At 36.7% G+C, this 26,406-nt stretch overlaps 1 protein-coding gene across 1 annotated transcript in view; it reads left to right on the forward strand.

Moving 5' to 3' along the window:
• The window catches only part of LOC136040536 (PHD and RING finger domain-containing protein 1-like), a 75,326-nt gene extending 56,675 nt beyond the window's left edge, over positions 1-18,651 (forward strand). Inside the window, exons 9-14 of the mRNA XM_065724721.1 lie at positions 13-285; positions 6,141-8,671; positions 13,036-13,348; positions 13,819-13,874; positions 17,579-17,707; positions 18,393-18,651. Coding sequence (XP_065580793.1) covers positions 13-285; positions 6,141-8,671; positions 13,036-13,348; positions 13,819-13,874; positions 17,579-17,707; positions 18,393-18,500 — 3,410 coding nt within the window. The 3' untranslated portion in view covers positions 18,501-18,651. The remainder of the gene's footprint in view (positions 1-12; positions 286-6,140; positions 8,672-13,035; positions 13,349-13,818; positions 13,875-17,578; positions 17,708-18,392) is intronic.
• Positions 18,652-26,406: the final 7,755 nt, after the last annotated feature.

The raw sequence follows: 26,406 nt of genomic DNA on the forward strand, positions 1-26,406 counted from the left end.
TTGTTTTTTTAGATGATGATGATGTCATTATTGAGAAGGTAGTGGAAGAAGGAGCAGTAGTTGAAGAACCTGCTGTAGAACAGCAAACAGTAACAGAAGAAAAAGAAGAAAATGAAAGGGATATGTCACAGCAAACAGAAACAGAAGAAGAATTAAGAAGAAGAAGAGTAAAAGAAAATTTATCAGTTCTTGCAGAGTTGGAAACAAAAAAAGTAGAGTCTCCGTTAATTGAGGAAGATGTAGAGAAAAGGAAAAAGAAAAAGGACAAGCCAAACAAAGAAAAAGGTTAGTTTATTGTTCCTTAGTATTTTTATTTATTTCTTTAGTCTTTTTATTTGAAGATTATAATTCAATTGAACCCAAGTCCACGAACCAAAAGTAAAAAAAAATCCATAAACGATTTGTTATTGATTTTGATTTCAATGCAATGAGTGCAACCAAATAGTTATGAGAACTGCTAAAAGAAAATGTTTAGAAATAAATCGTAGTTTACAAATATGAATAGACCAAAGAAGGGCTAAAGGAATTTGGAAACAAAACCAAATAGTTTTGACAATTACTAAAAGAAAAATGGTAAAAATAAATCGTAGTTTTCAAATATGAATAGACCAAAGAAGTGCTAAAGGAATTAGAAACAAAACCAAATAGTTTTGAGAATTGCTAAAAGAAAAACGTTGAAAAATAAGTCGTTGTTTTCAAATTTGAATAGACCAAAGAAGGGCTAAAGGATTTTGCAAACAAAACCAAATAGTTTTGTGAACCACTAAAAAAAAAATGTTAAAAATAAATCGTAGTTTTCAAATATGAATAGACCAAAGAAGGGTAAAAGGATTTTGGAAACAAAATCAAATTGTTTCGAGAACTGCTAAAAGAAAAACGTTAAAAAATGAATTGTAGTTTTAAAATATGAAAAGACTTAGGATGAGCTAAAGAGTTTCGAGAACTGAAAGATTCTCGATCTTAAAATGTTAAGAAATAAATCGTAGTTTACAAATATGAATAGACCAAAGAAGGGCTAAAGGATTTTGGAAACAAAACCAAATAGTTTTGAGAACTGCTGAAAGAAAAATGTTAAAAGATAAATTGTAGTTTTTAACTATGAATAGGCTTAAGATGGGCTAAACGGTTTTGAGAACTACTAAAAGAAAAATTTTAAAAATAAATTGTCTAAATTATCTAATTAACTAAATTATCAAGCATGCCTCATCTGTTTCGTAAGAAAGATCGACATTCTCTACGTGCGGCTTATTTCAGATATTGCAAATTCCTCCTCCGGCTTCCTAGGTGGCACCGAAACAAAAAAATAATTGCTCGATTCGGTTTAATTGATGTGTCTTCTCGGATTCGGTCTTCCAGTGATGATTTATGTAAAAAGACTATCAACTTTATTCACGTTTATGACCCTCTGCAGCGTTTTTTCATATTGATACTGGTTAATTAGTCCATGTTGTCTTTTGTTAGTTTGAATTTTTTTTCGCTGTTTATTGTTTTTGTTTATTTATAATACTCCGTACTTTGTGTTTTTTATACTTTTACGGGTAATAAAGTTCATTCATTCGTTCATTCATTGTCGGCTGACTGACCGTATTCCAAACAGTAGGTTATACGAAAAATGTCGTTCAGTCCCGCTTTCTGATGATGATGATGATGATAAATTTATTTCCCATTGTAGGACAAAAGAAGATTGTCTTAAATGTAGTATAAACAAGAAAGCAAGGAAAAAACAGCAAATCCACATTACCCTATATACATAAACCAATAAACCCACATTAACTAAATATGTACAACATATGAGTCTCCACAAACTAAATTACACCATAGCAAGGTATAAACTACGATTAGCATCCAACTCCTCCGGAAACCGATCACGCCAATCATTTACCCGCTGAACTGGTTCTATGAGACTATATTTTTCACAACATGAGTATTTCTAATCCAAAGAGGCAATTTCAGTAAAAAAAAACTTGGCATACTTAAAATAAATTGATCGGATGTATTTCACATCAGTCGCTATAAAAATGGGCCGCCAAAAAGGGGAAAGTGTAAGAAAGTGGGGGTTTGCAAAAATTGAATAGAGGCGGGCTAGGACCTGTCGACTATATTTTGATTTGCACGGTACAAGTACTCAATGCCTTACGCGTTTGATTTAGAAAATGGCTGATAAGTCTATCTCGAGTAGACTTCATGGTTCTACCAATAGGCAGTCTATTGACTGCTATAAGATACATGAGGGGCATCGAGGACTCCACCTCATGATTGTTAAGGTCAAATGTATCAGCACTATGGGGTCTATACGCACCGCGGAATGTCAAGACCACTTTTTTGCATTAAAAAACAGACCAGTATTAGCATACTCATCACTTAAAACTCAAAAACAATTTTCAGTCATAGAAACTTAGTGAAGACACTGTTTTTGTAGACACTTAAAGACTGCCTCTTAGTTAGGTGGCGTACTTTATTCACTTTTCCACACCTGGGACGGCCGCATTCAACCCAGATTTATACCAAAATTTTAATTCTTGAAGGAAACTATTATCCGACCAATTTGGTATTTCGGAACCGATTATGCCTCGTCTGGTAGGTACCGTAGCATATTCCGCGCAGCGCATTGCGTGGATTATTTCACAGCAAAATATGCTGTGTTGGCCTCAAGCAGCTTGGTGCTGTGGCGATTTATTAGTAGTAGTAGTAAGATCGGCTAAACGGGCCACTTTGAAGTAGTATTTATGTTAATATGTGACTTTGTTTAAAGGGACACTTTATATAGCGCTAAAAGCCTGTCCTGTAGTTTCTCAGTATCTCAGAAAAGATGTTTCGTCCGGAAGATGTTTCGTTTACTGCCTTTTATCAAAACTGGGCTTTACGCTCAATTTTGAGGATTACTCTGAAGGAAGATGAATTTTTCTAGAGTGGAGACTGCCACAGCTGCCTTCCAATTAGCTACGCTCATGCCACCGGCTTAGAACCCTTAAGTTAAATGATAATGATCGATTAATTTAAATTAAATGATCAACTAAAAAAAGTGATTTAGTAGTTTACTAATAAAAATGTGTTTGTGAATAAATCAAAAACCCTTGCTGGAAAGCTGATACGAGACTAAGCCAGCATCCAAAAACCTTTATCTTCCCTTCTAGAGCGATTACAATGTAAATTGTATAACTTTTGTACCGAAACTTACTTAGACTTAGGTCCTCCCACGCCTGAGGGCGCATAAGGCAGCAACAGTGGTTCGCCACGACGACCTGTCCTGAGCCTTCGACCAAAGCTCCTCCATCGAAGACCTCGCCAGCTTCGCCTCCTTCTGTAACATCCTGCCAACGGTCATTTTGGGTCTCCCTGACTTGCGGGGGCCAGGGGGTACCGAAAAGCACAAGTAATAACCAAGCAAATACTCAGGGTTGGGCCTTGAGGGTCTTTCTATTACTTATCTCATAGTTTCATATTTATTTCCATAAAATCCGTATATTTATGACGTATTTATCGAATTTCAAAATCAAAGATTATCAAAAGATAGCTACATTTTAATTTCTGTCTTCTGCATTAAAAAAAGGAGCCTATTGAGAGGTGACTAAAAGAAGAAATAAAAAACAATTACTTTCATTTATTTTTCTTTAAAATTTTGTAAGGGCTATTTTGTAGGGGCGGTTCAAACTTTTTGTAACTGGAATCTATTTAAGAAAGTTTAGGTAATTTGAACAACAAAACTGAAAAAAAAAACTAAAAAAGATTTTAAATGCTAAGGACAGTGAAATCTGATTGTTGGCATTCATTAAAGGAAAACTTATAAAATCATATACAAAAACTTATTTCAGTTTATATGCATAAACGCTTCCAAAACAAAAATTAGTTTTTACTTTTAACTTTTTTATAGTGTTCTTAGGCCAAACAAGTTCCAGCTTCTTTTTTAGTTTAAGTTCCTTTCCTGTCCTGAATATGTATAAAAATGTAATAACTGTCCTTCGTTTTCTTTTATGAATGTCGTAAAAAATCACTTTTTCCTTTTTAATTCCCCCCCCCCCCCCCTCCTTGTAAATGGCATAAAAATGATGGTGATGAAAACCTAAAAGATATTTTTATAATTTAACTACTCGTTTTGAAATATTAATTTCTTTTTTTTCTTTGTTTTTAGAGAAAAAAAAAGGCACAATTGTAGTATAAATTAAAAAAGAAGAGAAAAATTTGAAAAAAGGAAAGGAAGAAAAGTAAGAATATCAGCGCGCACATAATTCAAAAACATCAAGTATCTGCATATCAAATGGCGATAAAAAAAAAAATAGTTTGGTCTTGACAAATTAAAGGGAAATACACAATTTTATAAGTGCTTTTACAAAGTTTAACTGAACGCTTGTCTGTCTTTTTAATGTCAAAAATATTATAAGAAAATTAATTATCAAAATTATAAGTTTTTTCACCCTGAACATTGCATAAGACTCCTGTTGTAGCTTGGGTGGGGATTTGATCAGCTTTCCTCGGCCGAAACAGAGTATCTGTTTTTTTTATTTTTTGAGAAAAATTACGAAGTAGTGACTCTTTTTGAATTTTTGGAATGGAAGGTGTATATGAGCATACTTAACTTAGTCAATAGAATTTTTCAATTCTGTTTTTTTACCATTTTTATCGCTGCATTTTACGTTGGATGTAGAGGCTATATTTTGTTATCTTGTTATTCACACTAGGTTTTGGTGACCTAATGATTTGTTGTCTAGTGTTCCAAAAATTTGATTTGCAAAGTAAGTTCGAAGAACATAATTCGCTTTGCATAAAATGCTGAGTTTCAGCTATTGAATGGCTGGAAAAAGTTGTAAAGTCGCAATTCGTTAGATATTTTAGATAGACAATGTAGATGAACATACTGAACACCGGTAATAGGTTTCCTGAATACCGTTTTCATCCCATTTTTACCACTGTTTTCTTCTGGACGTACACGTCTGTGCGTGAAATTCCAGATGTCCGTACTTGGTTTAAGCTTTGGTATACTAATGATCTATCTATCTATGTCTGCCCCTTAAAATACTTGGTCGGGTTTCAGGAACTACACGAGACAGGGACGTTCTGATTTCATTATTGGATTCGTTGTGTCAAGATTAGGAGAGGTGACTCAATGTGGAGTTTTGAATAGAGGCCAGTCTAAGGCTTCTGTCATAGCCTGGCAGCCTTTTGTGATAATGTTTTTTTCCATTTTTCTGACGAAAGAGAAACAACAATACTTATTGAGTAGATGGTAGCACTTTCTGGGGTAGTTATGTAGTTCAGGTTATAAATTCTTTTGTTTTTAAAACACATTTAAGTTAACACAAGAACACATTTTGAAACATGTTTAAGCTACAAGTTAGCTTTAATGTTGTAAAAATGAATTTTTATGTTTTAAAACAAATTTAAGTTTTCAAAAAATTGAGTATACGTTAAGTTACAGAGACACATGAAGACTACTTATAAACTCTTTTGACTCGTTAATTTTTTTTTGTTTCCTCCAGTGAAATTCCACAAAAAAAAGAAATTAGGTTGAACTTATCTTTTCCCTCCGTCTATTGGCTTACAATTCCACAAACGAACCAATCAGGATTTGAAAAGGCGGGTTTATTTTGCTTTTCTTTCTTACATACACTTGAGGAATAACATGAATCAAATTTCGATAACTAAGTAAGTTTAATCATGGGAATATTGAAGTAGCTTCAATTTATGATGTAAACATTTTACGTCTAAAAGTTTACAAATTTCAAGAATGTAAAAGTATTGGGCTTAAAAATTTGCGTCTAAGAGTTTAAGAATCTCAAGAATGTAGATGTATTGGGCTTAAAAATTCAATTTTTTTTCAATAACAGCTGGTAGTGCTCCAAACAGGACTGCCACTCGGTGAGATAAAATCACTAGATTTTAGTGATTTGTTGGTTGATATAATGATTTTCTTCAATAATTTAGTGATTTATATACTGATTTAGTGATTTTTTTTTTTAGGCAATATAAAATCACTAGAAACAGTGATAAATCACTATGTGTGGCAGCCCTGCTCCGAATATGATTAGAATTTCAGTTAAATCTGTTTAACTGTTGAAAAATGAATTTGGCATTGAAAATAATGTAGTTAAATTAAAATTAGATTTAATTATTTGTTTTTCATTTTGATTTTTTTTTTCTTAAAGGGAAAGCTTCGCCCCCAGTGGAAGATAAATTAGTGACAACTGAGCCAACGTTTAAAAAGATTGATGAAGCTGAAGCTGCAATTGCGGAATCATCTTTAGGTGCTGAAACTAGAGGTATTGACAGAGCCGATCGCACAAGCCCAATTAGTGATGCTTCGTGGATAGAAAAATCTGAACGACGAAGAAAAGACAAAAGCCGCAGTAGGAAAGATAAAAGAGATGGAAGAAGAAGTAAAAAAGGACGAAGTGCGTCGCCAACAAAGCGAGAAAAGCATAAAAAGAGAAGTAAAGAAAAGAGGAGAGAAAGGCATAGGAGAAAAGAGAAAAAAGTTGATAGTGATTTTAGTTTGAGTGAGCCTGAATTGTCAAAGATTCAACCTAGTCCAGTCTCTTCAGTAGAATTTCCACGTCCCAACAGTCGTGGTAGCGTTGAAAACATTTCAGATAGCTCTTTAAATGTTATTTCCGATGAGGAAGAGGGTGAAATTACCGCACAACCGGCTTTACAAAAACCTCGAAACGGGGAGGCTAGTGATTCTATTGGTAGAAAAAATCTCAAGGAGAAGACGGAGGGGGATTATGAGGAGGGTGAGATTTCTGATGAATCACCGATAAATAGAGATGTGTCTAAAAATACAGCTGAAAGACCTGAAAAGACTTTTGCTACCACATTAGTGCTGGATAAAGGCGCAAAAAAATCTCCTGAATTTCATTTTGTTGAAAAAGTACTACCTGAAGGCGATGTAACCAATATTGAATGGAGAAAGTTTAATAAAAAGACTAAGTCCTATCGTGAGGCATATATAGGTTCTGACAAAGAAGAAGATGAAAATCTATTGGCTAGAAAGTCTCCTGCTCAACAGCGATTGCGGAGTAGGTCACATGAATCTGTGAATGCATCACGAGGTAATACTGAAGTTGACAGAACAAATCGTAGAGTTAGTAGTGATAGATTTATTTATCGCAGAAGTCGTTCACGTGACGACAAAATTCGTCATGACTTGAAAAAAAGGCGAAGTCCTCCCCCTGATAGAGAAGCTTTCAAAGAAAGACGAGATAGAAGCTTGTCGCGTGGGGGTAAATGGACGGTTAACGAAAAGAGAAGCAGTGAATCACGCGGAAGAAAAAGGTCAGAAGAGCGGAGAAGAAGTGAATCACGAGGAAGAAAAAGATCTGAAGACCGAAGAAGGAGTGAATCACGAGGAACGAAAAGGTCGAAAGAGCGTAGAAGAAGTCGCTCAAGGAAGCGAAACCGCTCATCCAAAAGAGCTTCAAGTATATCGCCGATTCGTAGGATATCTCGATCCATTTCCTTCGGTAGATCTCCCAAAAGACGGAGATCATTATCTGTCGTAAAGCGAGGCAGATCGGTTGAGCGGAAGCGTCGAAAGTCGAAATCACCTATTAGACGTAATTCGAGATCAGTATCGCTGCTTTCACCCGCTCATCGCGAGGAATTTGCTGCAAAATCTCGTTCAAGAACGCCAAAGAAAAGAAGAACATCACGAAGTCGTAAGCGTCGACGAAGCAGAGATAAGAAGCGCAAGCGCAGCATTTCTGAGGGAGGTGAAAGCTCGTCACCTTCTTCTGAAAAGAAGGGAAAACGTAAAAAGAAGAAGGATGACAAAAAGAAATCTAAGAAAAAGAAAAAATCTGGTGAGAGTTTGCCAGTTAAAGAAGTCGTTGCAAGTGGTGACAATATCCGCGTTTCAGTAAATTTCCCTCAGAGCCAGAAAGCACGAGCGATTCGTCCGGTGGCACTTAAACTTAATCCCATGAAAGGTAAAAGAAGGTCCCTAGTTAATAAACCAAAGCCTAAAAAGCCTACAGTCCTGATTGATTTAATTGAGGACACTGAGATTACAATAGATACTGCTCCACCCGAAGTTGTAACTGTTGATTCAGATAGCGAGAAAAGAGAACCTGTTCGTGAAGCTTCACCACCTGCCAAAGACACTCTTAATGGGAGTCCTATAACTTCTCCACCATCATTTTCCGAGACTCCCACTGAGTCCTTGCAGGTAGAACCATCACCCTTGCAACAGGAAGCTGATGAAAAATCTGCAGACGATCCAGCAGTAAATGATGACATGTTTTATGACGAAGAAGCCGCCCCTAGTAAAGGGCCAGTAACACCACCAGAGTATGATCCAAGTCAGCCAACAGAGTCACCAGAAAATTTTGAACCTTCTCCGCATTTGATATCTCCTGTACATCGGGAGACAACTCCAATAATTCCTGCAATTGACAATGTTGTTAAAGAGATTTTGTCAGTCAGTCCAAAGAAGCAAACTACTGAAACAAGGGTAAAATCACCTGAAAGTTTGAAAGCTACTGCTGTTGTAACCCCTCTACCACCAGCAAAATCTGTTCAAGGGATCATTCAGCACCCAAAACCTGATTTGACGCAGCCTCCGCCCAATATTCAGCAAACATCCATGCTTCCTCCTGTGATTGGTTCGATGGTTCCAAGGTCATTCGTGCCGCATCAGCTGTTAGCTGCAGCAGTGATGGCGCAAGCGCAGCAACAGGTATGTAAAGTGTTTCTCCTTTTCATTGATAAAGCTAGGTTTTCGGCTACCGAATATCATCTTGACTGGAAAATAAAGAGTACCTGATTTTCATGTCACATGAGCCAATTTTTAGTTTGCTTGTGTTTCGTATCGTCGATTTTTTTTTGATAAAAATAATACGTTTGAATAAATTATTGAATTTATTTTTATCCGAAAATTACTTTTACTCGTCCTAGCCGAGTGGTCAGATTACTAGACCTGAAATTCTGAGCACATGGGTTTGATCCCTGGTTTTGCTGGTTATTTGGTTTAGGAGGGAAGTCAACAGTGTGACTCGGCAAGCTCAACCAGAGTCTAGAAGCGTCGGATGATTAGCCCCCAACCACGCTTTGCTCTTCCGGCTGAAGGCAGTGAATTCAGGATATCAGTACCTGCGAAATGCAGACCATTGGTCAGCACGCGAAAAAGTTTTTTTTTCATACAGCTAAGAAAATGTCCAGTACAATATAAAAAGTAGAAAAGAATATGAACATGACAAAACGAAAACAGAAAATGACCCTGAAAACTGGACACTGGGCAGTTAAAATCACGTTTACGTCAGTTTTCTTTTGGTTACTAATTTCAGATGCACTTTTCTTTTGGCAAGTATCTAAAATAATTTTCCTTTTTTTAGACTAGTGAATTTTCCAAGATTAATTTCCTTACAATAAAAAAATGTACTTACATTCAGACAAGCTGTATCCAGAGGGAGGGACCCGAAATTTTTGTCTGACTCGTAGATCCTCGTTCCTTGAAAAAGAAATACGGGTCAAAAACCAGTTAAAAAATATATGGTATCAAGGAGTTTAAGAGAGTTTGGCTTCCATTTGAAGATTTGGTTGTCTTTGGCAATCAACAAGTTCTTAGTGGTTGAATTGTGTGGGATGGAAAGTGTTGGCAAATTTAAGTATCAAGTTTGTTTATTTTCAATGTTCAACATTTACAACACTGGCCTTAATGAGAGAGAGAGAGAGAAAAAAATCACACACTACAACTCAGCATTAAAAATTGATGTGAAGAAAGGCACAAATGAGTTGGCGTATCGATTAGTTCGTACTTTAGGGGGTAGTAGTGATCGAAGGCTCTTATTGGCTAGGACGAATTTTCCAAATTGGTGAATAAGGTGTTCAAGCCGGACTTTAAGTGGAGATAAATTTAATTTAGCGAGGGCTTGATCATAGGGTATGCCACGGTTTCGGAGTATAATCCTTGTTGCTGTTTTCTGGACGGACTCTTATGTCGCGTAATAGGTACGCTGTGCGGATAGCAGATGGAACCCACACCGGGCACGCGTACTCGAGCAACGGGCGAACATAACACGTGTAGGCATGGAGAAGGCTTTTAGTATCACACCCAAAACGCCTCATTTTGGTAAGTGTCTGAAGGCTTGCATTAGCCTTGTGGACGGTTAAATTAATATGGGCACTGAAACTACAATCACTAGTGAAAGTTACTCCTAAGATTTTTATTTCGTTCACAATCGGGAAAGGGACTAGAGGCATATCTATATTCCGCTTCAGAGGGTTGAAACGAATTATCTTCGACTTGGCTACGTTAATGGTAAGATCATGACTTGAGCATTCGGTCTTTAGCTGATAAAATAACTCGTCTGAAAACTGCTTTGTTATGATAGTGTTTTCGACCAGGTAAGCGAGCACTATGGACAGATCATCTACAAACTTGTAACGGTCGTCGTGATGGTTAAGCAGGGAATTAATTACAGCCAGGAAAATTATTCCAGCTAATTTCGTGCCTCGTGGGGCCCCGCAAGAAGTATCTGACCATAATGAATCCGATTCGTTTTCGTGGAGTGCAAAGACTTTTTGTTTTCGGCCAGTTAAGAAGTCAAGTACAAGGCCAAGGGTGCGTCGTTTGGCCCCCATTTCCTGGAGATTCATGCCTGCAGTCAGGTGGCGGATTAGGTCAAAGGCCTTTCGGAAATCCACTGCGCAAATGTCGACGAAAGAGCTACCTTTTTCAAGCCATTGGAGGACACAGTCAAACATCCGTACTAGGTAGATTGTAGTACTACACTTGGGGAGTCCACCGTACTGGAATTTATCAATACGCCCATGAATTTGTTTCAGAAGACACTTGAGTATAAAGGCCTCTGTTACTTTCGCCAAACAAGGTGTAAGTGAGATCGGGCGGAGATCGTCGCATGCACTAGGGGCGCGCTTTTTTGGAATAATTCTAATATAGGCCCTTTTCCACTGTGACGAGAAAAAGCCAGAAGCAAAACACTCGTTAATGATGCTGGACAGTGGTAATGCTATGAAGGCTGCATATTCACGTAGCAGTTTGGCAGGTAATTCACCAGGGTATGAAGATGTATTCGGTTTGATCTTCCGTAATTCCGTGTGTTGCTGCCCTAAATTTTCATAATTTTTATACAACCAAAAGAAAAAATTTGAATTTTTTTTTTTTAGATTTAAATGGATTACAGATGGGTCCAGAGAGCGAAAATGGGCAAAGGTCTAGAACTGGGCGTTTTCACAAATGACGCATGCTAGAACAAAAAGAGTCCCATTGTTCGTGTGCTATTTTTATACCCTTTACACGGTTTGGTTTGTGTTTTTGACAATTCTCCATCCCTACTTCTAGTGGTTTCACATATCCCAAGGGTATATAAAGAAACTAACCAAAAAAAAAAGATGATGGAATTTTAACTTTAAAATATGTAGCAAGTATCAATGAATCATGTTTCCTTGTTTTTTCCGGTTTTATCTGTTTTCGAGTCAGGTTTCGTCAATTATTGGGTTGCTTTTTATATATAGCCCAAGGCTATATGAGACCATTGGAGGGGGCCTGTGGATGAATTGTCAAAAGCGCGAACCAAACCATGAAAAGAGTGTAAAAAATAGTAAACGAAAAATGGGTTTATTATTGTTCTAGCATTTCTCTTTCTGAAGAAACCCAATTCTAGTTATTTACCAAAAAATCTTTTTCATTTTTCTTTATTCTTGGTACGTTAAAAATGAAAGTTTTTAAGTAATTCTTAAGCCCAATTGGGTTTAAATTGTCAAAAGTGAAACACATGAAAGTTCAGTTATGGATGTAGAGTGAGTAAAAAAGAGGCAAATGTAGGGAGGGGGTAGGGGGCTCACTTGGGGTCCATCCACACCTAAACTTAAAGATTCTTGTCATGTTTTAGTGAAATTTTCGTACAAATCTGCTTTGATATTTCGAACTAACGCAATTTATTCTAATGCTTATTATTCTTGTGGAACAGGAATTACGAGCTCGGAATCTTCGAATAATGAAAAATATAAATAATGAATTTATAAAAAATATAAAAGAATGATAATGAAAAAAGGAGATAGCCCTAGTATTTAATTGGGTTATGTTAGATGGCACGGATGTTCTTTTGAACCAACTTGAGATTCCACTTACCAGTTTCTCAGGCTGCAAAAATACCGAATTTTGCTGGTTTCCGCTGAGGAAAAAAACTATTTAGTAGTCACCTTGATTTAGCGTTCGTTTCTATGATAATGGATCAAGGCAAAGAGTATGGGTAACTGGAATCTTGGGAGCTGCCGCTATTACTGACAAAAAGAAACTTCAGGGTCATCTAGCGTTTGGCAACACTTAGCTTTTTTTTAGAGTGATAATGAGTGGCTGATCTCAGATTTCTGACAGAAAAATACCTCTGAAGGGAAGAGGAATTTCGAAAAAAAAAATTGAGCTATATTGGCCTTATGCCATCATAAATTTTACAACTATTCATACAGAATGACACAGTTAATCCATAATGTGACGTGACAAGCTACCACCTTTTGTATTGAGGGGAGGGGGACTTTTTATCTTGTTATCCTAAATTTCTTCTAAGAAGTTTTCTACTCGCTTCCCATTAAATTTTAGGCGTAGAGAAGAAAAAAAGGCTTGTGGTCTCTTTTAAGTATCGGAATTTTATAGAAAATCGCGAAGTAGTGACTTTTTTTGAATTTTTGGAATGGAAGGTGCTTATGAACATACTGAACTTGGTCAATAGAATTTCTGAATTCCGTTTTTTTCTCCTATTTACCACCCCCTTTTCTGTTTTATGTAGATGCTATATTTTGCAATTCTTATTATCCATACTAGCAATATTGTTCGAATACGATTAGCAGACACAGAATGGTCATGTTATTTGAGATAATATTATGTTTATATTTAGTTGTTATTGCTAATTTAAATCCTACGTTTAACTGTATTTATATTTAATTTTTATGCATAATTATTTGACATCGATTGTAAAACAAGTCTAAGTAATTAATTAATCCTAACACATGTGTCTGCTAGCCTTGTTTTCGTGTTTATGCAATGTTTCAGCAGTTGATTGAAAATGTGTTAAATTTCTCCAGGTTCAAGTTCCAATGCAGCGACCCCCTGGTTTATTACTACCCGGCCAGCATGTTCCGCCTCATCTATTGTTCAATTTGCCATCGCTGCAAAGGCCAGAAGGAGGAGGTTTCTTTGGACCTCCTCCAGTACTGCAGCAACCCTTAGCTGTCCCGTCTCAAGAGATGCCAGTGATTGGGAATTCGCCAAGATCTCCCGACAGTTCAGACCTTAGTGATTTGTTTGAGCCACCTGCCGATGTGAGGAAGCCTAAACGGGGGCCAAAATCTCCCCCTCTCCCCTCTTCATCCCGAAAGACGCATCCACTTAAGAAAAGTAAGTTTTTATTCCCTAGCCATCTTATTAGATGCTTCTTCTTTCTTAATGGTGAAATCGGAAAATCGTAGCCTAAAAAAACCCTGTTCTCGTTTGTCCCTCTACCCCCCCTCCCTTTATTTCTTTCTCTTTTTAGCCACTCTTTCCCCTTGTTTAGTCGCTCTTTCCTTTTTCAGTAGCTCTTTGTCTCCATCTCTTTTTATCTCTCTTTTTGGTTGTTCTCTCTCTCTTTTTTTTTCTTTCTCTTTCTCTCTCTCTCTCTCTCTCCTTCTCTCTTCCCTCTCTCTCTCTCTATATATATATATATATATATACATATATATATATATATATATATATATATATATATATATATATATATATATATATATATATATATATATATATATATATATATATATATATATATATATTCGAATATGATTGTCAGTTTTACGCTTGTGTTATTAAACAAGGTGATTATTTTGCAGAGCCTGCAGCTCCAATTCAAGTTGATGATGTGCCCAATTCTGCAATGGAACTTCAAGTAAGTCAATCTTCCTTCCTTCTTTCTCCCTGGTTCCTTCTTTCTGTTTTATCCACTTTTCCGAATGTTTTCGTTAATTTACAGAGATTAATCTATTTACCTGATCTGTTAATAATGCAATTTATTATTAACGATTTGTGAATAATAGGGACAACAATTCGTATCAATTTTCGATTTGAAGTTAGGCTAAAATCTAAAAGTGCTTAGGACGAGCTACGATTCCCTTCTTCGGTGATATGAATTGGAGTGGTATCTCCTACTAATTTTGTAGCAAAACGGTAGTAGCTACGGGCCATCTTGTTTGAATGACACAAACATTACCAGTATGAATGAATGAATGAATGAACTTTATTACCCGTAAAGTAAAAAAAACACAAAGTACGGATATTATGAATAAATAAACAAAAACAAATACGATAAACAGCGAAGAAATACAAAATTGAAACTAACAAAGGACAATATGGATTAATCAACCAGTATCAATATGGAAAAAGGCTGCAGAGGGTCATAAACGTGAATAAAGTTGACAGTCTTTTTACATAAATCATCACTGGAAGACTTTATCACCACTTAGACTGACGGTTGGTCACAGTGTTTGGGTTTCCCTGTAAAAGCCGTGTAAGATATTTTCTGTCGTCCCGTGGTTTTAATGTCCCAATATAAGACGAGTATTTTGCTGGTTATGTGTAAATGCCATATATATATATATGCATATTTTTATTTATTGATTTTTTTTCTTTTGGTTGTAAAAGCGCGAAAATAGTAAATATATCTCGACATATCTATTGCATAACTAATTGTTAAAAAGACATGAAACTCTGCTGCTAAAACTGATAAAATATGTTGGGGATGAACACTATATATAAACTTATACAGTATGATCAAACTCAGTAATTTTTTGGCTACTACATTATCGACGCGTGCAAACAGTTCCTCGCATTTAATGTGCCGTCGGCGGTCCAGTGAATATTATCCTGGAACATGTATTTTGGCAGAAACTTTCTCAAAATACCTATGAATTAACTCGAGACTTCGAAACCGACCTGTAATTTCTAAAAACATATAATAATATTACACTAATTACTGATTTTTATTTATGTATTGGAATAAATTAATTTATAATTAGATTCTATAAAAGTAAGTGTTAAAAAGAGGAAGTCTAGTTTAGCGTTCAAGAAAAGTCTGACTTGTCTACCCGTGAAAGAATCTAATGTCGCTTATGTTTCTACTTGTTTAAATGTTCTCTTGAGCGTTTGCATCTCTGTCCGGCTTTGGTTAATGGTTAAGATAGGGTATGAATGTACTGTCTAAATTTATATACAGTGGGGATGCAAAAAATATCTCTCAAAATAAAGATGGAGGGGGGGGGGCATTTTTTAAATAAAAATGCCAAAAAGGGTAATTTTTTGTAGAATCTAGAAGGAGGGTAAATTTGAAACATTTAAAAGTAAATGATATTTTCTTCTTCCTCAGAAGTCACTCCATATTTCTTGACTATTTGTCTAGATGTCCTTTTCGATTTATCCTTGTATAATATAGGTATACATAGGCTTGTTAGTTCCGGGTGAAATATAGGCTTTTGTGCGCACCCTCAGCAAACTAAGAAGAAACCAAAGGTTTAAATAAGAAGAGGTTATTCAAATGACGGTAGGGTGTCGTGGAACAAGTATACCCCATGCCCCCTCCACCCCCTCTTCTGATGCCACTCTTCAAATTCAAAATTTTCAATCAGTTTATATATCTTTGTGTCCAAAGAGTGTATCTTGCACTTCTTAGGAAAATCGTTCATCTTGTCCTGGAATTTTCAAACTGTGGTAGTATATACTACTATATACCCGTATAGGACGAAAAAAAAGTGAAAATTAACTTCTAGGCTTTACTTAAACCTATTAACAGAACGAAATAATGTGTTTTTATTCCATTAAAATATTTTTAGTTGTCTTTTTTTATTAAAAAAAAAGGTAAATGGACGTTAAGTTGCTGTTGTGATGGATGTTTAAGGCAGGATCCACTCAAGGAATCATCCTATACCTTCCATGTTAAACGTTTGGAGTTTGCCTGACGTTCCTGAATTAGTGATTTCGGCGGGTTTTTTTTGTCAGTACAAATAAAAAAATCTGGTCAATATTTTGATGTAATCAAATCTTAAAGCCGACAATGTGAAAACAGGCTTGCGGCTCAAAGAGATAATGCCAAAAGAAAGCGTGCCGAGGAATCACAAGAGCAACGTCAAAAATTATCGCCTGGCATGATTATAGCTTGAGTAGATGTGTTCAAATCGGGACTATGTCTTAAATTTGTCCGTATTGCAAGGCCTTGACATTTAATGGTGAAACAATGGGAATGTGTTGCCCCTCAGGAAAAGTTAAACTTCCTCAACTGGCTGCACCACCAGAGCCATTGAAGACTTTATGACGTTACAGGCCGGAACACAAGGAATATAAATGACGACCGGGACACTCAAAGAGAAATTACAGACCGAGATATACGCGCCATTGTAGCTGTGTCCCTGTGTCCCACCTTTGAAAATAGATAGATATATATATATATGTTTTTAACTATGTAAAACTTGCGATATACAACATTCTTCGCTGTCCCATTGCCTGTGCATATAAATAGATTGTCAGGTTTACCGACTCTTGAACATGCAACATATAATTGTCCATGGGAAAACAATCCGAATTCAGATCTATACTGCATTTTTCCCACTTCATTTATATTCTCTGTGTCCTGGTCGTCATTTGTGTCCCGGTGTCTCGGTCTGTAATTTCTCTTTGAGTGTATATATTTGAGTATAGATGGTTTTATGTTCTCTAAGGGAAAAAGAAGTTTGGCTAGGGCTATCGAGAAATAGGGATCGCAGTAACGGAGTCCTTAACTTGTGGAAGAGATAAAGAGGTGTAGGTTTGTTCCCTCTCTGGATCAAACCTATAAATTTAAAGGAAGAAGACTTTCTTTAAATTTGCAGGAAAGTCATTTTCGTCTATGGCATATTTCCACACCTCCTTTTACGACTTTTGAATATATTTATATCCTCGAAAGCGGGAGCTTATCCTTATAAATAAAAATTCCTATCCTTAGAACTAACAAGAAAAAAACTATCTTAAGACAATTTTTCTGATTACATTTTACTAATCTTTTTAGATTACATCGGCCTCCAATATCCTATCCTTAGACATTGACCTTGAGTGTTAGTTCGAAGACTTCTTCCTTTTCTTCTATTTTTTTTTTTTTTTTTTTTTTTTTTACTGTGAAAAACACATGTAACTGCGAAAAATACGCTATTCAGTTGGTACATCCACTTCCAACTGCGGATCAACCCATATTAACGTTTAATAAACATTAGGCACATGTGTAATGACTTTTCATGCTCGCTGCATAAAATTCTCTTGCTAAGTCAATTCAGGGTTCGGTTTTTTAGAATGGTTAATAAGGTATGTTAAGAAAGCAATTATCACCATCTCACCCCTCAATGGAAAACAATAGGGTTGCGGTCATCCTTTTCATTTTCAATCCACCCACATTTCTGAATCGCTCACTCAAACCCCAAGAAAAAACGCAATAGGTTTACTGATATCTTGTTCGTGCAATCAACCCGCATTTAATGGTTGTCCTCTCCTCCAAATAAAGGGTATCAGGGTTATCACCCCTGCTTAAAGCATTTAGATATCGTGTAAATATAATCCGTCCATTTTACTTTGCAGGCTTTGATAAAGCTGACTCGTCAAGAACAAATAGCTGAACAGGTGAAAACTGTTTTGAAGCAACATTATAGGAAGAAGAAGATTAATAAGGAAGAATACAAAGATATTATGAAAAGGGCTGTTGGGAAAGTAAGCCTCATCATTTTTTTGTATTTTACATTTTTTTTTTCATGCATGATGAGAAAAAACTGAAATAGAAGAAAAAAAGCTAGTCAGTGAAAATGAAAATGTAATGCAAATACTTGGCGTAAAAATAGAATTGGTCCTCAAAAAGAACACCGATAACTTTTTCATTGAATTCATTGAAAATTCAATTTCATTGAATAAGTTTTTTCTCGTCTCGTCATACTTAGCCAGTGTTGTCTCAGATATTATTTAATGTGTATTTATTAAAAAAAAAAACAAGAAAATAGATGGAACATAAAAAAAAATCAAAGCACGTAATGAAACTGCACATCCTTTGTAGACTTAGAAAAAATTCTTCTGTACTTTTTTTTTTTTGACTGTTTGTTTATTTGTATGTCTCCAGCCAAACAATTGTAGAAATCCGTGCATTAATCGGGTCATGAGTGCCCGTGACTGTGAGCGTTTACCCATTACTTACTTATGTATACATAATAAACATAAAAAAATCAAAGCACGTAATGAAACTGCACATCCTTTGTAGACTTAGAGAAAAATTCTTCTAGACTTTTTTTTTCGGTTATTTTTATGTCTCCAGCCAAGCAATTTTAGAAATCGGTACATTAATCAGGTCACGAGTGCCCATGACTGTTAGCATTTACCCATTACATACTTGTGTATTCTGTTTCAGATTCTTCAGTCAAAGGCGTCATCAATAAACCCTTCTAAGGTAGAGGCGCTGGTAACTGGCTACGTGAAGAAGATAATCCACGAACGAAAGAAGTCTAACAACTCGTAGAAAATAGTTAGGTGTATAGTTTGGTGTTCCAGCAGCTCATTATTTTATTGTTTTTTGTCTCTCTTTTTTTCTATCTAGAGTTTATGTTGAGATCATCGTTTTTTCATATGAAACTGTAATTTGTCCATAAATTAAATTTCTTTTTGTCTTATTTTGTTTCTGCTATTAACTTTCATAGTTAAGCGATGGAAATCTAAACTCTGAAATATATCCACATCAGGGATGCTGGTAGAAATTAATTTCAGACGTGTGGGGGGGGGGGGGAGAAGCTAAAAAATCCTAATTTTTGAATTAAACATCAAAAGATTTTTGTTTGTGTATTTGCACACTAAATGGAACATAAAAAAGTCCACGAAGTTGAATTTTTATTTTATTATTAGCTTTGCTAGGGCAAATTATCATCAGCCAAATCACCTATGAGCCGTCCTAGCCGAGTGATTAGCGTGCCAGACCTGAGATCTTTTGTCCGTGAGGACAGGGGTTTGATTCCTGGTTTGATGGTTATTTGGTTTGGAAGGGGGTCACCGGTGTAACTCTTTAAGCTCAGCCAGAGTCGACCCAGCCCTAAATGGGTATCTGGGGAAACACAGGAAGCGTCAGATTATTTGCTGCACACGCCGCACTCCCGGTCGAAGGCAGCCAATAGAGTGATCGGTACCTGCCCTACGCAGATCATTTGTCATCATGGAAAATTTTAGGTAACTTTGTCAAATAAATGATGTCTAGAGAACAGTTAACATAAGTGATCAGAGGCTGATGGGTGCACTAGGGATGTATATAGGTGTGAATTTCTGGCGAAGGAAGGGGCTCAGGAATAAAAAAAAAAAAAAATGAAAAGTGAAATTTTTGAAAGTTATGGGTGGTCACGGACACCAAAATATTTTCGTCTTTGTATGCGACGGGTTCAAATTGAATGACAAACTTTAGTTGAACGGAAGCTAATCAGCTCTGCTTGGCCAAGAAGGAATTGTGGTGCACGGTGATTAATGTGAAGTGGGACTTCCGTCTCCAAATATTGGAGTGAAGAAGGAAAGATATATATAAAATAAATCAAAAGAGTAATTAAATCTAGTTTGTCAAAATAGAAAAGATACGATGTTTTAGGAATGGTAGTAAAGTGCAAATTATGTTATGGTATTCAGAAGCAGGGATAGTGCTATCAGTTTTTCAAACTTGTTAGAAATATCAGTTGTTTTTTTTCTACTTTTATGCAATATAGTTAACGTCTTGCAGACGGTTAACCCCTGTGATCATTAGTTAGTAGTAAGATGGTAACCAAAACGGAACGGAAGCTAATCAGCTCTGCTTGGCCAAGAAGGAATTATGGTGCACGGTGATTAATGTGAAGTGGGACTTCCGTCTCCAAATATTGGAGTGAAGAAGGAAAGTGATGATTAATTGTGTATTGTTTTGAACATGCTATGTTACAGTATAAAAACTTGTTGCCATCAGTTTTTCAAACTTGTTAGAAATATCATTTGTTTTTTTCCTACTTTTATGCAATATAGTTAACGTCTTGCAGACGGTTAACCCCTGTGATCATTAGTTAGTAGTAAGATGGTAACCAAAACGGAACGGAAGCTAATCAGCTCTGCTTGGCCAAGAAGGAATTATGGTGCACAGTGATTAATGTGAAGTGGGACTTCCGTCTCCAAATATTGGAGTGAAGAAGGAAAGTGATGATTAATTGTGTACTGTTTTGAACATGCTATGTTACATTATAAAAACTTGTTGCTATCAGTTTTTCAAACTTGTTAGAAATATCATTTGTTTTTTTCCTACTTTTATGCAATATAGTTAACGTCTTGCAGACGGTTAACCCCTGTGATCATTAGTTAGTAGTAAGATGGTAACCAAAACGGAACGGAAGCTAATCAGCTCTGCTTGGCCAAGAAGGAATTATGGTGCACGGTGATTAATGTGAAGTGGGACTTCCGTCTCCAAATATTGGAGTGAAGAAGGAAAGTGATGATTAATTGTGTAGCTATGTTACATTATAAAAACTTGTTGCTATCAGTTTTTCAAACTTGTTAGAAATATCATTTGTTTTTTTCCTACTTTTATGCAATATAGTTAACGTCTTGCAGACGGTTAACCCCTGTGATCATTAGTAGTAAGATGGTAGCCAGAAAAAGTGTCTATTACCTAAAGTATTGTAACATTCAAAACAAAATTAATCTAATGAAATATTTCAAATCTGAGAGTAATCCCCAGCATGAATTTAAACTTGTCATTTTGACCGTTTTTTACATTGTGGGAGCAGTGAAGATGGAAAAAGTAGAACAGCCAAGGCCCAGGGTGTTTTTTCCCAGTGGGAAGAAATGGAAGTCTGCACAACAAGATTAGAATATTGGAAGCTAAAGTGATGACAGTGGTCAAATATGGCTCTGAAGCATGGGCAATCCGAAAAGCAGATGAAGATTTACTAGATGTTTTCCAGAGAAATTGCTACAGACTGTTCTGGGTACCCGGCTGACTGATAGTGTTTCAAACAGTAGACCGTGCGAAAAGTGTGGTTCAATCCTGCTCTCTAGGGTTATAATGGGAGAAAGGTTGAGATGGATAGGGCGCGTTCTGAGAATGAAAGATGACAGATTGCTGAACATTGTCCTTTTCGGTCAGCCGTCTAGGGGTGAACGGTAGGGTGGGAGACTGCAATAAGGAAAGACTTAAGCGAAATGGGAACTTCATTACAGAAGACAATTTTCTACACATTACATTATTTTTACATAAAAAAGGTAAATAAATGTAAAGTTGAAGTTTTGATGGATGTTTGAGGGCGAACACTTTTATGGTGGCGCATATATTATTACCTCTATTTTATTTTAAAGTTTGAGTTTCATTAAGCTTTTAACAGTTTGAGTGCCTTTCGATATTATGTATGTTTAAGGGGTTGATGTATTTCGAACAAGCGAAAGCCTAAGGGCAGTTAAGTGGTAGTATCTTTTTTTTTTGTTATAAACCCCGTATTTAATCTTAAAATCATAACCTTTGATCTAATTAATATGTCTAGTCATCATCATAATCATTTCACTTATAACCCACCACAAAAAAACTGGGCAGAAAGCCCAGAAAAAGACAGAGTAAAAATCAAAAAAAGAAAATAAAACAAAAATGAGACAACAGAAATAAAAACATACTTTGTCAACTACAAACAAAGGACAAACAGAAATAACCAAAAATCAGAAGACTTCTGGCATTCGGTAGTGAAATCACAAATATGCTTCTCAATAACTCCAGGTGGGACAATAACTACCAAATGATATTACCATCCTAAGATATTAGAACATTATACAAATGCTACTGCGGTCAGTAGAGGCAAATACGTGCACAAGAGAGGACACGGTCACCAGGATCATACTTATATTACCAATTTGATTTTTCTTATCATTGCCCCCCCCCCCAAAAAAAAACAAAACGTGCCTCTGCACCTGATTGAAGAGTTTAAAAAATATCGGAAGAGGTTATTCAGAGGGAAGTCGAAGAAACAAGCTAAGAATAAAAGTTAAAATAGAAAAATAGGTGAACTATGCAAGAAATAGAAGGACCATCACACAAAAATATACATTTTAAAATGATTTGGGGGCTTTAGCCATCTGCTCATGAGCCCAAATAACCCTACAATCTTAGCACTCAAAAGCTAAGGTATAACCATATTGAAACGTAGGGATTACTTGAAGGAAATTTTCGACTCTAAAACATCGAATTAAAACCAACTGGGTGGACTGTGATGAAAAATTCAAGAGCCATGACTAGTTAAAAAAAACCAAAGCCATGACAGATAGTCAAAGCGAGAGGCAAAGCAGGCATAAGCCATTTTCTGAATTGTATAAAAATGATGGCATTTCACTGATTGATCAATATTCTATCATACTTCCTAGGGCAGAACTAAGGCTGATAGGCATGGAGTAACGGTAATTCAAGTAGTCTTATCAGTTCTTTGAGCCATTTGAAGGCAATTGCGGATTCCATTCAAAATGTTTTCTAAAATTTATGACTGACAATGTCCATTGGACTTGCAGGCAATTAAGGCTTGCGCTAAAAAGATGGGACACACGTCCTTTTCATTTTTCAGAATTTCAGAAAAGCAAACCAATCAGTTTGAGCTTCACTTTGCTCCTTCTATTGGCTTATATTCTTCACGTGAACCAATCCGGTTTTAGAAAGGCGGGGCTATTTGGCTTTTCTTTCTGACTGATACTAGAGGAATAATGTGATTGGCTCGCGGCTCCAGAACTTTATGTTCTATTAACTGGTTCAAGATTTCACACAGAAACTCAAGAGGATCAATATCGAAAACAGATTGAATTAAAGCTGTGTAGAATTATTTTGTATAATTTCTACAAAACTATTTTGTAGAAGAAATGGATTATTGTATTAAAATAATTTATTTATAACCCACAAAGTACATTAAACTGTGGAGTAAACACACAAAAAAAGAAAAAACAAGACAAAAAACATAACAACATAAATAACATAGCAGCATAACAACATACAACATAAGTAAATTACCTCCATTCAAATAATTGCCAAAGAGGGTCAAAAACACCAATCATTTGCCGAGTTTTGAGACATATATCTCTAGATAAATGTTTCAGTCGCGAGGGCGCATCAACGATGTCAAATTTAGAGACGACCGTATGATTCCGATACCACCGAGGCAGACGCAGCAAATACTTGCAATACTTAAAATATCCTGAGCGTATTTTCTTTGTATCCTTCTTGCGAAGGAGGAAAGCAAAACCAGAAAGATAAAAAACAGCAGGGGCACAAAAACTAGAATAAAGACGGCATAGTCCATTTCGCGTATCCAACCCGCATACTTTTCAGCACGCTGGACGTAATAGCGGAGCAAGTAGACGAAAGTGACGTGGAAAAAGAGAGACCCAACCATTTAATACTTGCTGAACATGGTATAGTTGAACAACCCAAGCAAAGAGGTGATGCTGGTGTAGGACTCCCAAAACACAAAAACTCACATTTGGAAGCATTAACTGAAAGGCCTACTGTGGATAGTGCGGCTGAAAGCCGGTAAAAGTTGGTAATTAGACTATTTTTGTCCGGCTAAGAAGCAGAACATCATCAGCATATGCAACGTGACTAATGCCTAAATTATCATTGTAAAAAATTGACGGTTGAAGACGTTGGAGACACGAAGCTAAAACACATTTAAAAATGCTCGGGGATAACACGGCACCTTGCCTAACGCCTTTTTTAACAGGAATATACTCCCCTACAGTACCATTCCACTTCACCCTAACTGAAGAATTAGCATACTAATACTTAAGCACGGAAATAATAGAAAGGTTAACACCCGAGGCTGCTAGAGAAAACAAAGCATTTGAATGAATTACATTATCAAAAGCACTAGATATGTCAACAGTCAAACAATACAGGGGACTTTTTTGAGCAACAGCTTGTTTCATTAGCCGACCCACAATATGGTGAGCTTGAACACAGCCCATACCTTTTCTAAAACCAAGCTGGAAGGGTGTAAAATTGCACTTGGAGTTAATGGCCGGTAGCAGTAAATATTCAAATAGCTTACTAACAAAACAAGACACAGTGATAGGACGATAATTAGAGCAAGCACTGGGGTCCTTACCCCTCTTGACTATGGGAGATATACAACCGGACAAAAAACTATCTGGCACAATGGACTGTGCCAAACACATCTGAAACAATAACTGCAAATGCTTCAGAAGTTCAGGACAATCATAAGCAAAAAACTTGAAGCAAAGACCATCACTATCGACAGACTCAGACTTATTCACTTGCATAAGAGCTCGGAGTATAACACCAGATTCCACCGACAACACTTGAGATTGGTTGATACGAATTGGGAGGATTGAGTTAACAAGCTTTGTAAAATGATTTTGGAGATTAATATTAAATGAAAGCAAAATATTTTTATAATGAGAAACGAAGTCACATAGCCGAAGAGACGAATTAATTGGAGGTGAACACTTAACACTGTTTATAACACGATCCCAGGATTTCTTGTCACAAGGACCATCCCAGGCATTCAGTCTCGCTCTACGCAGGGAATATTTGTACTCTCGTTTGGTTTTCTGTTTTATTTGATGTACTGAACCAGAAGAAGGAAGATTACAGGCTATCCACATACGGAGCCAGAACTTAGCTTTTTGTTTAGCTATCATCACTTTAGGATCAACTTTCCAAAAGGGATTGCGAGTACCCGTTCGCACGCACTCGGAGGGTACAGCTGTTTTAGCGGCAGACTTTAGACAGAACACTATTTGCTGATAATACGAGTTGATATCTATCCGAGTTGAAGTTGTAGATACAGATGTTTGCAATAAGTGGAAAGGCACTTTAATAGATGATAATAACTGGGACAATGTCAATACATAAAGTGGAACATTGGTATTTTCCCAATTTAACTTTGAGAACCACTTGGGAGAGTTACGTTGCACAGAGGTCGCCATGGAGCAAGATAGTTGGCACGTCATTGGTAAATGATCGTCGTCGCTTTTAGAGTCTTCCACATGAACTATTGATGAAAGTAGAGTTGAATCTGACACAATTACATGATCAAGGTTGGAAGTAAGACCACCACGATTGTGAATATAAGTAAATAGAAGATCTTTATCAGCAAGATGGAATCCTCCAGGTAGTGAATCGAGAAAGATTTCAGATCGGTCGGAATTAGATAATAGGTCAGTGTTCATGTCGCCGGCGAGAACCCATTTGGTATTTTGTTTTGAAAGGTCGCTAAGTAGTGTTCGTAGGCGATTACATGCTTGTGAAAAACTAGACTATGACTGCACATAGTCTTTTTATTACAGGGGAAATAAATGTTTATAAATGCGGTATCACCACATTTTATCGCTAAGATGTTAGCGTCGCTTTGCAATAATATCGGCTGAGTCTTGTGTCTGAAATAGATGGCCAGACCTCCTGATGGTCTACCACGGGTTTTTTGGGCGGCTCTCAAGAAGGTTTAATGGGTCCGAGAACGCTTTAGGCTATCAACATTCACTTTAGAGAGAAGGTGCTCCTGTAGAAACACAATATCATTTTCAAGTAGTTCACTTATCAGTAGATCCTTGTCTTTTGTACCATTAATATTAATGGAAACAAAGCTAAACGGAGTTTGAGCATTCATTTATTAGCGTTGTTGAGAGCCGATCGGAGAACTTTGCATTTCAGACTAAAACTTACGTGCTCCATAGTGCAATTTGCACATTTTGGTGAGGCTTGGCAAGGGTTTTCCTTGGAATTCACATGAGGGCCAGAACATCTGGAACACTTGGGATGTGCTGGTGAGTGGGGACAAGCTCCAATCCGGTGATCAGTACTTTGACAGCGAAAGCATCGACGCGGAATGGATTGAAAGGGCTTAGTGCCAAAAATTTCATACCCAATACGGATTCCCGACTCCAGAACCGCGTTCAGAGTGGTTTTGTCGATAAACTCGAGGCGAAAAGTGCGAGAATTGCCGATTTGATTAGCACTAATAAGTCCTTCCACTGAGGCCTCTAAATCAGCTCTTGAATAGTTATGGGGTATTTCACGGACAACAGCTAAAGGCTTTTTATTAATTACTTTGGTTTCAACGTTTGGAATGGAGCTAGTAACAGCTTCAGCAAGCGTGTCGGCTGAGCGCTTATCGCGTACCATCACAACCCAGCTTTTGCTGTGTGGCTTAGATTTCAGACTTACGATTCCGTCATGACCATCCAACGTTTCGAGCTTCTTCATGCGAAGGATAGGGTCGCTGAGCTCCGGGGGTGGGTTTCTTACAACGACAGCGTAGGACGGTTTTTTCGTATTTTGAGTAAAGGCTACAAGCTTAGACTGTCCCTCAGTAACCTTGGACGCAATATCACGCAGCTGTTCAAGGCAAGAATTCACCTTGGCACTGAGGGTACTGAAGGCATCA

The sequence above is a fragment of the Artemia franciscana genome, chromosome 21 (assembly GCF_032884065.1).
Source record: "Artemia franciscana chromosome 21, ASM3288406v1, whole genome shotgun sequence".
NCBI classification, from domain to species: domain Eukaryota; kingdom Metazoa; phylum Arthropoda; class Branchiopoda; order Anostraca; family Artemiidae; genus Artemia; species Artemia franciscana.